This window comes from Convolutriloba macropyga, chromosome 7 (genome assembly GCF_964194025.1).
Source record: "Convolutriloba macropyga chromosome 7, txConMacr16.3, whole genome shotgun sequence".
Classification (NCBI taxonomy): domain Eukaryota; kingdom Metazoa; phylum Xenacoelomorpha; order Acoela; family Convolutidae; genus Convolutriloba; species Convolutriloba macropyga.
The window spans coordinates 65,299,251-65,316,354 of NC_134474.1; the positions used below are offsets into that span (position 1 = coordinate 65,299,251).

Consider the following 17,104-nt stretch of genomic DNA (forward strand, 5'->3'; position numbering starts at 1 on the left):
TTTGTCTTGTATCTTGTTTATCGGTCATTGAGCCAATAAAGCTGTTTATGGCTTGAAATTGGGTTGCTGTGTTGCTTGTTAAGACAACGAAATGGTTCTGAAGGCAATATCACAAATTTGAGCAATACTTGTTTTAAAATTTGCAACTGATTTCATATTTTTGTCATTTGCTGAGTTTTTCGATCTTTAAGGGCCTATGAAACGCTTTCATCTTTCGTATATGTTACAGTACAGGTGCTAGAGAGAAAAAATGGATTTTAGCCTATTAATTTTTCGAAATTTAAAAATTTTCATTTTGCAGTTCTCGTTTTTTAATTATTTGTTATTTTTCTCGTGTCTTTCTATCTTTAGTGGCCAAGAAACCTCTTTCAAAGCCTGTGCGTGAGTTAATGGGTATCTTTAAATCGATCAAATTTGGCTTTTAGGATAAAAGCTTCTCAAGTTTTATCAAAAATTATGTTTCTGTTTAGTTTGTTTGATTAACTCAGTTTCTTAAACTTTGAGATGAGATTGTCTTTTGGCTGGCATTGTTCAATTGATCTGCTGGTCAGGTAGAGTAAATTTAAGTATTTCATTGAATTCTTTGGATTGTATTGCAGGTCTCGTGCTACTATTTTTTGACTTCATCGAACTAGAATTTTCCTTTTACCGTAGTTCACTGCTTGTTCAACATTTTGCATAAAATTTTGGTTTGTCTTCTCTAGGCTGGTTTCACTGCTCTCAATCTGCTCAAAGTGCTTTTAGACAGCCGTTGCTCAGCAAAGCAATTAAAATGATCAGAGTCAGTATCAGATAGATGCCCATTACTCGATCTTTTTTCTTAAAAGTCTAAGTTACCTCTAATGCTTTTTGGTGTTAATACTATCTCACTATGAAACAGGAGTATGTTTGTCTACAAAATGACATCAAATTAGTTTGCACTTTAAAAATTTTTTTTGTACAAAAATCGTTGTTGCTCATTATTTCTCTTCCAATCCCAATCCTGGTTATGGGAATCAATGGCACCTATTTTCCGGCACGATTGGCCGGGTATATTTCAGAATTTAAGCCTGTTGCTAGAACTAAGGAATTGTTTTGCTCCCGAAAATAATATATAGGTTGCACCACCTCTTAATTAAATTGCTCCGTCTTCCGTCTGAGAGCAATCTTTCCGACGTCAGTCTGTTTATGATTTGTCTTTGGTCTTGTGGTCTTTTCACAAGGGGTGTCAAATATGTTTCGGGCCTATTGTCATGCAATCTGCGGGCTTTGTTCTTGAATATCAGAAAAAAAATAACCATTTTAAACGCATGCGAACCTCTCATATTCTGCTAATTTCGGGAGGCCGTCTAAACGCTAGAGCCATTTTACATGGTACGCGCCTTCAATTTATTCCCTCAGTTAGAATGATGTAGCTCTGAAAATGTTAAAATGAAGTGTCGTTTGTTGCAGTGTCTACTTTCGAGTGAGGGCCCTGAGCTGTTGTACCAGTTGGGCTTCTGTCTCCCAGTAGATGACAGGAACTTCTACGCTCTTCTCCTACTCAAAACATATCTCCACCTGAGGTCAGAGATCGGCTTCATTGTCAAACTAAACGCAATTGAGATCCGCAAAGAGAACGACCAGACTTCCCTTTTCCGATCCCAGAGTCTGGCTGTCTCGGTCATGGAAAACTACCTTTCCATTGTCATGCAGCCATTCGTGCAGAGGACTCTGCAGCCCATTATTAACGATATTATATTCGACCCGGACATTGCTGCCGGGGGTCCATTGGCATCAGGTGGACCTGCAAATTCAACAGCTCTGGGAGGCACGCAGGATCCAGAGCGGTGGATCTCGGTGGCTAAGAAGTATTTGCACTGTTTGGCGGACAGCATTTTGGGACAGGTCGACGAATTTCCAACGTAAGTCGAACCTATTGAGGGTACTAGAATCAAATTGCCTTGTGTCGAGTTGTTAATGAAACTGGTAGGCCGCGGACTGAAACCGTTGACAACGAGCACATCGAACATCTTTGCAATTATAATTTGTAACAACAATTCTAACTCGCCATTGTACGTGATGTCTGTTTACAATCTTTCAATGGACAGTTTTGTCTTTTAATGAGTCATTTACAATTTACATTAATGGACACTTTTGAGGTGCCTATTTTTGTCGGTACAAAATTGACATGCGTCGATAAAAGCGTTGGCAATATGTTTCAAGCAAAGTTGGGTTTGGAGAAAATTTGGTTGTGAAAATCTCCTATGGTGTTGGTTGAATTGTTTCAGTAACTTGAGGTACGTGCTACAGCAAATCAAAATGGAGGTGGAAGAAAAGTGGCCTCCTAAACAACAACAACAGTCTTCTCACATGAATGGTGCAACAGCAGCAGTAGGAGGGGGAGGAGGTGATCGGAACCAGATCTTCAGATACAAGGTCATAGCCTCCTTCATCTTCCTGAGGTGCATCTCCCTCGCCCTCTGCACCCCACGCAAATACAACCTCATCATTGGTAAGTCCTCACTCTCTATTCACATCAAGGCGTTTGATCTCTTCTTCAATTTTGAGAATTGAATTTGGCTTTCGGAAGACTTTGCATTTTCAAATAGACCATTTCATGGCGACCACATCTCTGCTATCTTTCGAATGTGATTCTTAACTTCATTGTTGGTGCCTGTGAGCTGCACTATTTAAAAAGTCGGTGCGGTTTGATATTTGGAAATATCTAGTTGTGGAGTTTAGCACGGGAATTCATTACATGTTAACGATAGATCTAGACATACAATGAAAAGCTGTTGTTGATGGACGTTGAGAACGTCAATCTCATCTTGCTAACTCAATAGCTCTGTTTTTTGTTCAATATAGTATGCATCGAGTTGTGTATGGTCCTCTTCTTGAGTAGAGTTCTACTCCGATGCTAGTTAACTTCTCTTGTTTGTATACTCAAAGTTGTGAATGATAGTATACAATTCCTGGCTTATATGCTTCAATTGTTATTGTCGTTGTTATCGTTGATAGGTTCCCCTCCTAACATTGGAGCAGTGCAGGAGTTGCTGAAGTTGCTGGCGAAGCTTCTGCAGAGCTGGGCCAACTTCACTCCCCTGAAAGAGCACCAGGGCTTCCAAGTCCACTCCCTCAACAACTACTTAAAACAGAACCAGGAGAGAATGGAGGGGTTCCTGGAAGGTAGGATGACACCTTGCACAGACCACCCCACCCTACCCCACACGACGCCTCATTGAATATTCGCAACCTGTGTTCAATTGGAAATATTGAACTATCTTAAATTTAGGCTGCGTTTATATTCTTTAGTATTTGGGCTATTTTGGGATTAATATTGATGGTATGAATGCAGCCAACGTTTTGCTTTGTATAAGTAAGCTAATCGTATTTTTGATAGACGCACATGATAACTGGGGCTATTATTGGACTTCTCTTATTACTTATTTTTTACGACTCGAAGAGGAGTATTGGTTTTCTTAAGTTTTTTTTTACCGGAAATACTATTCGTTCAGACGCTGTTTTGACCTAAAATTGAAAGTGAGAAAAATTGCCCTGTGAACTATTTTTTTTCTGAGCGAGAAGTTTTTTGATCATGTGCAGCGTTCAGTGAATGACTTTGTGACTTTGAAAAGCAGTTTTTGACTGAATGGCACATATAGATAACCGTTTTTAGCCGTTTTTTCGTCTAAGTGGTCCAGTTTTTTGCTGTTTTTTTTGTAGAAATGACTTTAGTCGATGCTATACTGAAATGTAAACCTCGGAAAAATATTGAAATAATATAAAAGAACAAACTATTTCTGAGCGAGAGAAGTTTTTTGTTATTGCGCTGCGTTCAGTGAACGACTTTTTGACATTGAAACGAGTTTTTGAAAGATTGGTGCATATAGATGACAGATTTAGCCGTGTTTTCCGTGTTTTTGCCCATTTGCGCAAAGTTTTTTTTATTGTAGCTTGGTTTTTTGTGGAAGTGAATTTTGATCGATGCCCTATTATCCGCAACCATCTGAAACTGATACCACAATGTTTCTAAGAGCTAAATAATGTGTTTCAAGTGCAAAGCTGGCCCATATTTCTCTTTTTTTTCGGTCAGTTTTTGGCCTTTTCATTTATTTCTTCATTTTGGGCTGTTTGAGCGGACTTTATTTTACCAAATTAGTAAACATGTGAAAGTTTTTTATCTTTCTTGAATTGGATGCCTCTTATTGCCATAAGGTGTTTTTGTTTTAAAAAACTGTACACCTATAATCCGATTTTGGTGGTTTTTGTCAACGTTTTATATGTTTTTTGTTTGTACTTCAAGTTTATTTACCATAAAAAGTCTTCTATTTTGATTTTTAATTAGAATTTCCTATTTAGTTTGGATTTTTTGGAACTTATGATTTATTTCTTTTTAATCTGTTCCACATTGTATGTATTCTGCACATTGTAGCATGATTTTTCTAACAGTGTCCTAAGTCCTATAGTTTTATTCACCCTGCCTTTATTAAATTGGAAAATGTCGATTCGCTTTAATAATTTTTGTCTGTTTCCTTTGAAGGTTTTTTTTTGCTTTGCAGCTGATTTCAATTAACATATGGCACTGCTGAGGTTTTGCTAGCTTCACTTTTACAAATTTGAACAACACTACTTCTGCGATCTTTTTAGGTCTTGGTTTTGGTAACATACAAATTTTTGCGTTTGAATATTGTTGTCTCTTTAGTCTTTTTCATGATTAATTTGGATTTGATTAATTTTTTTGGCCTTTGTTTTGATTTATTGCGTTGATTGTGATTTGAAACGAAAACAAATGTTTATTGCTAATGCGACAATTCTTTTACGAATTGATTACTGTTTTGATATTGTAAAATAGTGGTTCCATTGGGAGAACTTACGGAAATTGATAAATTTTTGCAATGATTTTTGGCCATTTCTTACTGAATTCAAATTTTTCTTCAAAATAAATTTTTGGGAGCATAACATGGCTTCACTTTTGCTCCTAGCGTACTTTGATGGTTTCAGTTGCGTACAAAAAATTTGACTTGTTTTATATATAGATGTAATTCAATTTTAGTTCTGTTGGTTTTTTGGGCTATCATTTTTTTCTCATTTTTTTTTGTTTTTAGTAGTCACTTTAGTGGAAACCATTTGATTTAAAAGTTAATTATTTAACGAAGACGACTCTTCGAGTCGTTTCCGGTGTTCTTCCAGCTATGTTTTTTTTATTTCGTCCTCAAGATTTCTCTTACGATCATATGACGTCACAACCACTTTTTGTTCATTCGTTCTTGCAATTTCAACTGAAACGCGTGCTTGGCGTCATTTTTCGCTCTTAGTAGAGCGAGTTTTTTTTGTTCGTTCGCGTGATTAAATTTTTGGTCACACGTGACTTACCTCACTCTCAAAAATGACTTCCTTACTTTGAAATTACTCTTATCTACTTTAATTCAAGGAGATAAGGTTAAGTGAATGTGTCACTCTAAATGAAGGTTATTTAAGAGCAGCTGATAGAGGCAGCAATAACTTATACAGATTTATGATCTAAATATAACATAGCAGCCTTCAATGAAAAGACTATTTTTTTGCCTGTCTTTTTTACTGTTTTTTTTTTTGGACCGCAGATCTACGAAGCTATTGCGGCTATTTTCTGACAATCTGCCATCTATGTTCTAAAAGTTGAGATATTTGCTCGGGTGCTAAGACAACAGATCGAAAGCAAAATATGGGACTATAGATTGAAAATTGCGTATTAGCCAATCAGATTTAAACACCGTAAAACACCGTATGTTCGGTGGTGAAATATGTTTGGTTGTGATAGTTTCATATCACGTCCGCTGAGGCATGGCCATGATCAGAAGTTTAATCTCACGCCAGCTTCGCAAATGATGCATAGTTCTAGCCAATGGGAGTAAAGATCAAATTTCGATCTACTGACCCAACTTTATAGTTTTCGATCTATTGTTCGGTCACCATTTGCTCCTACGGCATACTGTCTATTTGACTGCAAAATTGGGAACTCTTACACGCTTTAGCTCTCTTTGAAATTCGTGTTTAAACTTACAGAGGAAAAGAAGTCAATGAAACTCTCTAGCGCTGAAGACATAATGTTCAAAAAATGGTGAAACTGACCGTTGAAATTAAGATAAACCGAACATTCTAAAACTGTTTCGACGTTTTCAATGATTTTCCTTAAATGGAATGTATTGATTTGTAGGTGTGAGTACAAGTCCCCAAGGTGCTCACCATTCCTCGCATGATGTGGTGGCACACTGCGACCTGGCAGAGAAGTTCGCATCTGTACACAGACTCTGCTGCGACAATCACACTTCCCTCAAAAAATACTCATTCTCAACTGTGAGTTCACTTCCTTTCCTCATATTTGGATCTATTCTTCTGTCCTCCAAAACAGAATAGATCCAAATATTTATTATAGCTGCGAAGCTGTAAGCTGAGCGAAGCTATATTGCGGTGCTCTTGGTTTTTTTTACGACTCGAAGAGGAGTATTGGTTTTCTTCAGGTTTTTTTTTTACCGGAAGTACTATTCGTTCAGACGCTGTTTTGACCTAAAAGCGTGAGTAAATTTCCGTGTGAACTAATTTTTTCTGAGCGAGAGAAGTTTTTTGAGCATGGGCTGCATTTAGTGAATGACTTTTTGACTTCGAAAAGTAGTTTTTGACTGAATGGCACATATAGCTAACCGTTTTTAGCAGTTTTTCGTCTAAATGGCCCAATTTTTCTGTTTGTAATTTGGTTTTTTGTAGAAATTATTTTTATTTGATGCTATATTGAAATGTCAACCTCGAAAATTGATAACACTGTGTTTTGTGGAGCCTGAAGATTGCGTTTCAAGTTCAAAATTGGCACAGTCTTCTTGATTTTTTAGTTAATTTTTTGTTTTTTTTTTGTTTTTTGTTTTTGTTTTTTTTTCTATTAATTTTGTCATTTTGGATCTTTTAACCTGATTTTGGATCTTGGGTCTGTTTGTCAAAAATCAGTTAATATGGCAACTTCTCTTTGATATTTCCTATACTCAACGCCTCTTTCTACCTCGATGTAATTTTGTTTCTTAAAATTGTACATATGCTAATCCGATGTTGGTAGTTTTTTTCCGATTTTCGTCAGTTTTTCGTTTGTCTTTTGGTTTTAATTGCTACAAATAGTTTTTTGTGCAACATGAGGGACTTTAATTTCGTTTCAGTAAAAAGTCAATAATTTTTTGGCGTTAAGTTTTGAAAAAACAGTTAAAACTTTTTCATAAATGCAGTCTTAACTTTCTTTGGACAAAAAAGTTCTTTGACCATTTTTTTTTGCAAAAGGTTACAATGTTTCGTATTTATGAATTCTGCTTTTCCCATTTTTTGTTCTCTTCAGGAGGATAGATCTTTGTATCGGATGACTAGTTATCTTTTCTATGTCTTGAATGCTGAACAATGAAATGTATTCGTTTTTCTTGAATTTTTTAAATTGATTTTCAAGTTTCAAAAATCAAGAATGTCTTTTTGTAACGGTGTTCCTTACATTGTGCCCATAATTATATTCTAGTTAGTATCATTCTAGTTTTGTCCTGGCACCTACTTTTATTTTCGGTATATTGATTTTTTTTAGTTGTAAAAAATGAATGATTTCAGCTTTTTCCTAGATTTTCGTCTTTTCTTTGGTTTGCAATTGATTTCATTCAACATAAGGCAGTACTGAGAGCTTGATAGCAAGCTTTTTCCAAAATTCCAGTTATGACTAAATACTACAGCTTTCTTTTGGCCTTGGTATTAATTAAAACGATTTTTTGCCTTTGAATATTCTGCTGCTTATGTCTTTTCTATGATCAATTTTATTTTTGATTTAGTGTGAAATCATGTGGTCTAGCTTGTGTACAAGAAGGAACAGGTGTGTGTTGTTTTTTGTGTTAATCGCAGTGATGAGAAGTGTAATTATAGGTGTTTTCTTATTCTTAAATTTGAGCTTTCTTTTTTGAAAAGATTTAACTTAGTTTTTAAGATTATTATCTGTAGTTTGCTTTCGCGATCTTTTTCAGATTAGAATCATGAATTATTAGAGGGCTATTGATAACCTTGTCAGCTTTTTCAGACTATCAGGTTTTTGACCACCTCATTTATTTTGGATTTTTTAACGTTATCAAACGTTTTCAATGATATAAAATTTTGCTGCATTTTGTTTCTTGTTGACATTGGTTTAAGTTTCACCAATTTTTAGAGCAGGCCTGGGGAGGTAGTGAGTTAATGGTTTAATACAAAAGGTAGTGGCTTCTGTTGCAATTATGGTTTTGTTAGTGAAGTTCTGACGCTTCGAGTCGCTTCCGGAATTCTTCCGGCTATGTTCTTAACGTTTTTTTAACCGGAAATACTATTCGTTCTGACGCTGTTTTGACCTAAAAGCGAAAGTGAGTAAAATTGCCATGTGAACTAATTTTTTCTGAGCGAAAGAAGTTTTTTGATCATGCGCCGCGTTTAGTGAATGACTTTTTTTACTTTAAAAAGTAGTTTTTGACTGAATGGCACATATAGATAACCGTTTTTAGCCGTTTTTTCGTCTAAGTGGCGCAGTTTTTTTGCCTGTAGTTTGGTTTTTGGTTGAAATAAATTTTATTCGATGCTATATTGAAATGTCATCCTCAGAAATTGATGCCACAGTGTTTTGCAGAGCCCGAAAATTCGTTTCAAGTTCAAAATTGGAACATATTTCTTGATTTTTTGTTAGTTTTGGGCTTTTTTTCTATTAATTTCTTCATTTTTGGATATTTAACCGTCTTTTTGTCAAAAATCAGTTAATATGACAACTTCCTTTGGACAATTCATATACTCAACGCCTCTTTCTACCTAGATGTAATTTTGTTTTATAAAATTGTACATATGCTAATCCGATTTTGGTGGTTTTTTTCCCGATTTTTGTCCGTTTTTTGTTTGTGTTTTGGTTGTAATCACTAGAAATAGTGTTTTTGTGCAACATGATGGACTTTAATTTCGTTTCAATACAATTTCAATCATTTCTTGGCGTTAAGTTTTTGAAAAACACTTAAAACTTTTTCGTAAATGCAGTATTAAAAGTTTTTTTGACCTTTTTTTGGAAAATGTTTCAATGTTTGGTATGTTTGAATTCTGCTTTTTCTATTTTTTGTTCTCTTCACGAGAATAGATATTTGTATCGGATGACTCGTTATCTTATCTATGTCTCGAATAATGAACAATGAAATGTATTCGTTTTTCTTTATTTTTTAAATTTTATTTTACTTTCAAAAATCAGGAATTTCTTTTAATTACAGTGTTCCTTACATTATGTCCATATTCTTCACATTCTAGTTAGTATCATTCTAGCTTTGTCCTGGCACCTACATGTTTTTGGTATATTGATTTTTTCTATTGTTAAAAAATTGAATCATTTCAGCTTTTTTCTTAGATTTTCGTAATTTCTTTGTTTTGCAATTGTTTTCATTCAACATAAGGCAGTACTGAGAGTTTGCTAGCAATCCTTTTCCAAAATTTCAACTTCTTACTATTTACTGCAACTTTCTTCCGGCCTGGGTATTAATTCAAGCAATTTTTTGCCTTTGAATATTCTGCTGCTTATGTCTTCTATGATCAATTTAATTTTGCAATTAGTATGAAATCATGTTGTCTAGCATATGTACAACAAGCAAGAAGTATGTGTTGTTTTTTTGTCGTATATGCAGTGATTAGAAATCTAATTGTAGGGGTTTTCTGGTGCTTAAATTTGAGCATTCTTTTTGAAAAATTTATCATAGTTTCTTGATTATTATCTGCCGTTTGCTTTCGCGATCTTTTTGAGATTAGTATCATGAGCTATTTGACGGCATTTGATAGCCTTGTTAGTTTTTCCAGTTGAGCAGTTATTTGACCATTTTGATTTTCTCGGACTTTTTTCGACGTTACCAAACGTTTTCAATAATATAAAATTTTGCTGCATCTTGTTTCTCTTGGTGACAGTGGTTTAAGTTTCACCAATTTATAGATCAGACCTGGGGAGTTAATGAGTTAAAGGTTTAATACAAAAGGTAATCGCTTCCGCTGAAATTAAGGTTTTTGTTTGTGAAGTTTTGACGCTTCGAGTCGCTTCCGGATTTCTTCCGGCTATGTTTTTTGTTTCGTCTTCTGACGCTCTTTTTGTTTTACATTTGTTCACACAGCAAAGCTGAAAAAGTCTTCTTCCTCTCACTAACGGCATTTGTCATTTCTCACTGACGTCATTTCTCACTCGCTTTAGCAAAAGTTTTAAGGTTATTTGCGTGATTAGATTTTGATCATACGTGACTTACCTCACTCAATAAAATGAGTTTTGCACTTTAAAACTTAAGTTTAATTTGAATTTGTTTAAGGTCAAAGGAACTCATATGTGCAGTAAAGGTCCCTAATAAGAGGCTTCTGTGGAGTGAATTTTAACAAGCGTTATTAATTTATCGCTGAATCTTTTTACCTAGTTTTTTGAGCGGCGTCAATTTTTTTTTTTAGTTTAGATCTGTATCTGTTTCTATCTCTATTATATGGCACGCAGGTCTATTCTTTCGCAGCTATTCCGGCAATCTGCCGGCTATGTTATAAGATTGTCCATTTTCCTTGGCGCAGATTTTCAATCTAAACTTGTTTGCGGAAACTAGGCAAACATTGAAAGGAGCACTCCCAATGCACTCTAAAATTAAAGTTCGGGCCCTAAAACTTTGTCTCTGAATGCTAATGAGTTGATTTCTAGAAGTTTTTCGTCACCCCCTCCCCTGGATGGTGCTCGGTCCCAAATATGGGCAAAGAATCAGGAAAAAATAAAACAAAATGTAAAATTTTAAAAATCTGTTGGGCATTAGCATGCGTCAAAAATTAGCATGCACAAGAAATGATTTAAACACTGCTTGAATTGATTGGTTTAACACATCGTTATTGACTTTTTTTATTTAAGTTGAATTTCAAATGCACAATTTGAGTGTTTTATTTGAGGGTCGGTTAATCTCCACAAAATGTAAATTGAAAGTTTGCTCCTAGTGTCTACCAAAATTGCTTTCGTCTAATCGCGTTTGCGCCTAGAATCTCAATCCGCATCTTTAAGTGGAGTGAAAAAATGATGTTTGACCTAAAGTTGCTCTCTCGATGTTGATTGTGTTCGTGTGGCTCTTCGATCGCCTTTTTTTAAAATTTTTCGTTTATCCGTTTTTTTGTAGAATCGTTCCCAAATCCATTCCTATTGTCTAGTTTTTAATAGCCGCCGTCAGGCTCTCAACGGCTATTATTGTCATGGACAAATTTTAACCAATAAAATTAATCCAAGAACAAATAATTTGTAACTCTTAAATAATATTTTGTAGTGCTATGATTGGATGAAATATTCAATAGATTACTTACATTAGAAAAGAAATACAGAAGGAAGAAATAGAAGCTAATTGAAAGTTGTAGTGCAGATTGTTTTGAAGAAAGCAATAGGGTAGAACCACTAAGACACCCACTAAACCAACAGGACATCCGAAGACCTGAAATATAAAAGCATTAATGATTATTAAAGAAACAACTTTTGCTATGAATTATATAATTATAAGATGGTGACAGGAGTGGGATATTGGTGATGGGCTTCTTGAGGGCTCGGGTGTTGTCGACCGTGGTGAAGCATCCAAATTGGGTGTTTCCTCGCGCGTAGGCGGGAGGACGTTATTTTCTAGTACTGGTTTTGCTTGTTCCGGTTGAACTTTCGTGGAAATGAAAGCTGTACTACGTTTATCTATTGGAAGGTAAACCGTGTTTTCGATTTGTGAATCGAATAATTGCGGTTCTTTTATTGCCTCTGGTATTAAAGGATCTTCTTCGAAATGTGATTCATCTATATTTTCGATATCTTTAAGAGTAGTTTGTGGTTTGAATGGTTTTAAGCGTACTCTGTGTACAATTTGAGTGAAATTTGTGTTTACTTTTCGAATAAGGTAGTTGCTTGAGGTTAAGACTTTTTCAACTCTATAGACTCCAACCCATTTGCACTGAAGTTTTCCGACTTTCTCATGTTCGCTTGATATCTGTGGATGTAATAACAAGCAAAATTCGTGTAATTTCAGAGGTGCTGCATTAGCCTTTTTGTCGTAATAGTCACGATATTTATTAAAGGAAGCAATTAAGTTTTCCTTTGTTTCACCAAAAATGCTCAACATTTTAGATTGTACTTCACTAATATAGTCATACTTGCTTTAAACATTTGGTAGAGTTTTGTTGTTGAAACGTAGATCAATTGGATTGATAGGTATTCTGCCATGAAAAATTAAAGACGGTGGACAACCTAGAACTGTATGAAAACTAGTGTTGTGCTGGAAAACCGCTAAGTCCACAAATTTGTGCCAGTCATGCTTTACCTGGTTTTCATATATTCTCAAATATCTCTTTAGAGGCCCATGAGATTGCTCAAGAAGTCCGATTGTTTGAGCATGTTTCAAGGTTGCGTGGTTGATTTTGATCTCTAACGTTTTTGCTAGTTCAGACAATAACTGTGAAGTAAAATGCGCTCTCCTTTTAATATTCCCTTTACTTTTTCATCACGTTTTTCGTTTTATATGAGTCACTATTTTCACATTTAACTTCTGACTTCACTCACTGTTTCAACTGAATGGATTTTAAATTCTTTACCTATTGAATTACGCAATATAGCGAGTACTGTCAAAGTCAAAAGATCAAAATCAAAGGAGATGAAATAAACCGATAAAGCCCGGTCATCAAGTCATTGAGAATTAGGTTATCAAAGTTCATTAGAGTGTTTTCTAGCTGACATTCGTATTAAGCTCAATAGCTTTCAGTAGAAGCTGAATTAAGTGTAGTTTGAGAATCCAGCTGAAACTGGACGCCAAGATAGAACACGTTTTGACACTGAAAAAAACTTGGTCAATTTCTCTTCTCTTTTTGTTTTAATCCCGATGTGCATCAAGATCGTCAACGGCGGCTATTTTCCGGCAATCTGCCGGCTTTGTTTTTTGTTTCGCCAATTAATTTTTATTTTTGGATTGTAGGTTTTTGTTTGTCTATTTTGCTTGACTCTATCTCACTCGGCTCTCACACCCATCCCAGCTCCAACCCACCTCCCCGATAATGCACCTTTTCGATAATAATTAAGCCCCGATAATAATTAAGCCCCGATAATGCACCTTTTCTACTTCTTCCCTCTGTTAACCTAAGCTAGCCTTTGTAACCTATACCCCAGCTCTCTCTCTCTCTCTCACACACACATTCGCGCGCATAATTTTATACTCTTTCACACACACACACAACGCGTAAAGTTTTTTCTGTGTGAAAAATGAAAAAAGAACCAAATCTTGTTTTTCCGAAGTCAGCCAAATGTAAAATTTTACTTCTCCAGAAAATTCAGTTTTAAAAGTTTTTAGTGATGTGATACAACTGTTAATTCTCTAAGCAAAAGATAAGATACGACCACGCTGACGTCTTAACAAAAAAGTTCCACTGGCTTAAAGCCCCAAAACTAAATGTTTGGTTCGGGCAACAATATTTATCTCCGAGGCGATGTAATTTTTCTTATTCTGAAAAGGATTCTCTGATTGAACTATACAAAGGTATAGCGAACAGTGTTTGGCCAGATGTCGTCAAAACCAGAATCTTATTTCCTGTAAACTGGAAGACTGCAATGGATTACAGCAATCATGATAAACTGTTGATTGTTTGAAAAGAAAGATAACAGTTGAATTGCGCATCGGTTAATTTTTTCTTAGTTTTAACTTTTTGTTGAAGTTAAGTTTGAGTTCTATTTACTGTTCATGTTTGCCGCGGTTTACTATGACTTAGTTTAAACTCAGTTTAAAATGAGTAACCTCAGATTTAAATTGTACGCTTTTTTAACTAATACTGTTTATTGCTCTCGAACGAAGTTTGAGAAAGTTATTGTAAATGTTCGTGTCTTCTTAATTAAAAAGTTTTAGGATCTTTTCGCTTGTGACCCTCAGTACGTTGTGCATCCCCCAGTTACAGAGAAGTTGCCATTAAATAAAAAATCATTATGTGAAAATGTGGCACCTGCGGGGGGGGGGGGTTCCAAATAATATGCTGCCACTAAGCTTGAGGGGCACACGGAAAAGATCCAATTTTCGCTTGTCTGTTTTTTTCCAGAACATTTGTCGCTTGCAGGTGATTTTTTCACTCTTGCCTTAATTTTTGCTTGTTCTCAGTTGCTCTCATTCGCAAATAAAGTTTGTTGCTAAAATGAAAAAGATTGTAAGTGAGCGAGTAGCAAGGAGGGTATGACGTAGTGACAATTTGTCAGACTCATTCTGGAGGTTGCCGGTTTGAACTCCTTTGGAGTCCACTTCTTCGAACTCATAAAAATTTCTAAGCTGCACCATCTCCAAACTGAATTGCCCTCCGCCTGCCATTCGACGTTTGTCGGTTTGTTTTTTTTAACAAATCAGCTTTTGCTCATTCACTCCTGCAATTTTTCTACTAAATGGCTCGCGTGACGTTTTTTATACGTTTTGGAGCGGTTTCTTGGTTCATCCTCATGAATATTCTTTCGCTCAAATGTGATTTACCTCTCGTTATGTTTTCACGCAACAGAGAAGGGCAGTATTGCATTATATTTCTTGGGCGAACTATTTTTTAGACAAAGGTCTTAAGGTTGGAAATTTTTGAGCAGTTTAATTTTTTCCTTTCACAGTGCGGATAATGAATTACAGTGTTATATCCCATATTATGAAAACGTCAAACGTTTCTGTTTCAGCCGTCATTGAAAAAACTCTTGTTCATAATTGAAGAGATCTCAGAGCGGTCAGGCCACAGTCTAGAGGCATAACCCATCGACAAATATACACCTCACACAAATTACTCTATAATTTAAGCCCGCATTCTAATCTCCAGAATTTGTTCCATACATCAAATGCGATCAGATCCACTCCGACAGATTCCAGACGAACCAAATTTGACGACCATCGAGTTTGTTGTCCATCTTAATTGGCAGACGATACACGCTCTCAGGGTTGCAATGGTTTGTCCCGATCCTGCTGACCTCTACAATTTGACCTCTCTTGTGTTTCGCTTGCGTTCTTGTCTTCTGCGTGTAAAATTAATTTAACTTCTTATTGTATGCTATACTACCCTTGTAACCTATAGCCCCCTCGATTCCTGGGAACCCAAATGTCAACAACCATCAATTTTGCCCGCCGAATAACGGATCCGACATCAGCATCGCCTTGTCGACTTCTATTAACGGTACCAGTTATATTGGTTATCCTAAAGAACCATAATCCTCATTTACATTGAGCCTCGATGGACGATGAAATACGAAAAAGGGCTGACATCAATCGACAGAATTGATCGGACGATATAATTTAATTTCACAAAATTGTTCAAGTTCGAACCGATCATTGTCTGGATGCGTTTTTGGATGAGAACCGAACAAGTATCGATCGCGTACAGCAGATATTTGAGGACAAACAAGCGAACTTTCGTGTGTGGGTGTGCGCGAGCTGAAGTAGAAATTAGAATTTTGAATTGAATAAATAACTCTCCTCTCAATCTCTTTATCTGTGACGTGGAGCTGTGTGATAAATGATTTGATTAGAGCATAAATGTATTGATGCACACACCAACATCCATATATGAAGACGTGTTCCCATTTGTTTGTTTTGTTACTACTACTACAATTACTACTACTGATTGGAACGGAATGAATAACTGAACCAGATGGCAGTTGATGTTGTGCTAATGGTTGGATGCTGACCTGTCTTTCTCTCTCTCTCTCTTTCTCTATCTTCCAGTGCAAATCGTATTTGATTGGACATTAGCTAGCATTGTTAATTCAATTTTTCAACTCTCGCCTTTTATTTAGAACCTGCAAGTATTGTTTGGGTTTATCATTAGCTTCTAATATTCACCGTAGGGATAAATATGGAATCAACAGTTGAGGCAAAAGTGGAAAGAAACGCTGGATTTTTTTGGTATTGCTCAAACTCAATCGTAGATGTTGCTCTTTGCAGAAAGGAGGATTATGCGAGCATTCAGGTATGGAATATTTTTTCCATCGTAGACAGTAATTAAGTGACATTGAAGGGCATTGATCATTAGAATGATTTCGTGCTTAAATTACAATTAATTGCTCTCAAACGAAGTTTTAAGCAATTATATTAGTCCTGTCGGTCTTTTTTATAGCTCTAAGCTGAGCGAAGCTATATTGCGGTGCTCTTGGTTTTTACGACTCGAAGAGGAGTATTGGTTTTCTCTCGGTCTTTTTACGACTCGAAGAGGAGTATTGGTTTTCTTCAGGTTTTTTTTTACCGGAAGTACTATTCGTTCAGACGCTGTTTTGACCTAAAAGCGTGTGAACTAATTTTTTCTGAGCGAGAGAAGTTTTTTGATCATGGGCTGCATTTAGTGAATGACTTTTTGACTTCGAAAAGTAGTTTTTGACTGAATGGCACATATAGATAACCGCTTTTAGCAGTTTTTCGTCTAAATGGTCCAATTTTTCTGTTTGTAATTTGGTTTTTTTGTAAAATTATTTTTATTCGATGCTATATTGAAATGTCAACCTCGGAAATTGATAACACTGTGTTTTGTGGAGCCTGAAGATTGCGTTTCAAGTTCAAAATTGGCACAGTCTTCTTGATTTTTTAGTTAATTTTTGTTTTTGTTTTTCTAATTTTGTCATTTTGGATCTTTTAACCGTCTGTTTGTCAAAAATCAGTTAATATTTGAGCTTTCTTTTTTGAAAAGATTTAACTTAGTTTTTAAGATTATTATCTGCCGTTTGCTTTCGCGATCTTTTTCAGATTAGAATCATGAATTATAAGAGGGCTATTGATAACCTTGTCAGCTTTTTCAGACTATCAGGTTTTTGACCACCTCATTTATTTTGGATTTTTTAACGTTACCAAACGTTTTCAATGATATAAAATTTTGCTGCATTTTGTTTCTCTTGTTGACAGTGGTTTAAGTTTCACCAATTTTTAGAGAAGGCCTGGGGAGGTAGTGAGTTAATGGTTTAATACAAAAGGTAGTGGCTTCTGTTGCAATTACGGTTTTGTTAGTGAAGTTCTGACGCTTCGAGTCGCTTCCGGAATTCTTCCGGCTATGTTCTTAACGTTTTTTTTTTACCGGAAATACTATTCGTTCAGACGCTGTTTTGACCTAAAAGCAAAAGTGAGTAAAATTTCCGTGTGAACTTATTTTTCTG

The 17,104-nt window shown here is 35.7% G+C and overlaps 1 protein-coding gene across 1 annotated transcript in view; it reads left to right on the top strand.

Moving 5' to 3' along the window:
- Positions 1–15,748, top strand: part of LOC142343248 (ras GTPase-activating protein 1-like) — a 62,394-nt gene extending 46,646 nt beyond the window's left edge. Inside the window, exons 9-13 of the mRNA XM_075395025.1 lie at positions 1,432–1,883; positions 2,250–2,473; positions 2,980–3,147; positions 6,155–6,294; positions 14,654–15,748. Coding sequence (XP_075251140.1) covers positions 1,432–1,883; positions 2,250–2,473; positions 2,980–3,147; positions 6,155–6,294; positions 14,654–14,725 — 1,056 coding nt within the window. The 3' untranslated portion in view covers positions 14,726–15,748. The remainder of the gene's footprint in view (positions 1–1,431; positions 1,884–2,249; positions 2,474–2,979; positions 3,148–6,154; positions 6,295–14,653) is intronic.
- The last annotated feature ends 1,356 nt before the right edge of the window (positions 15,749–17,104 follow it).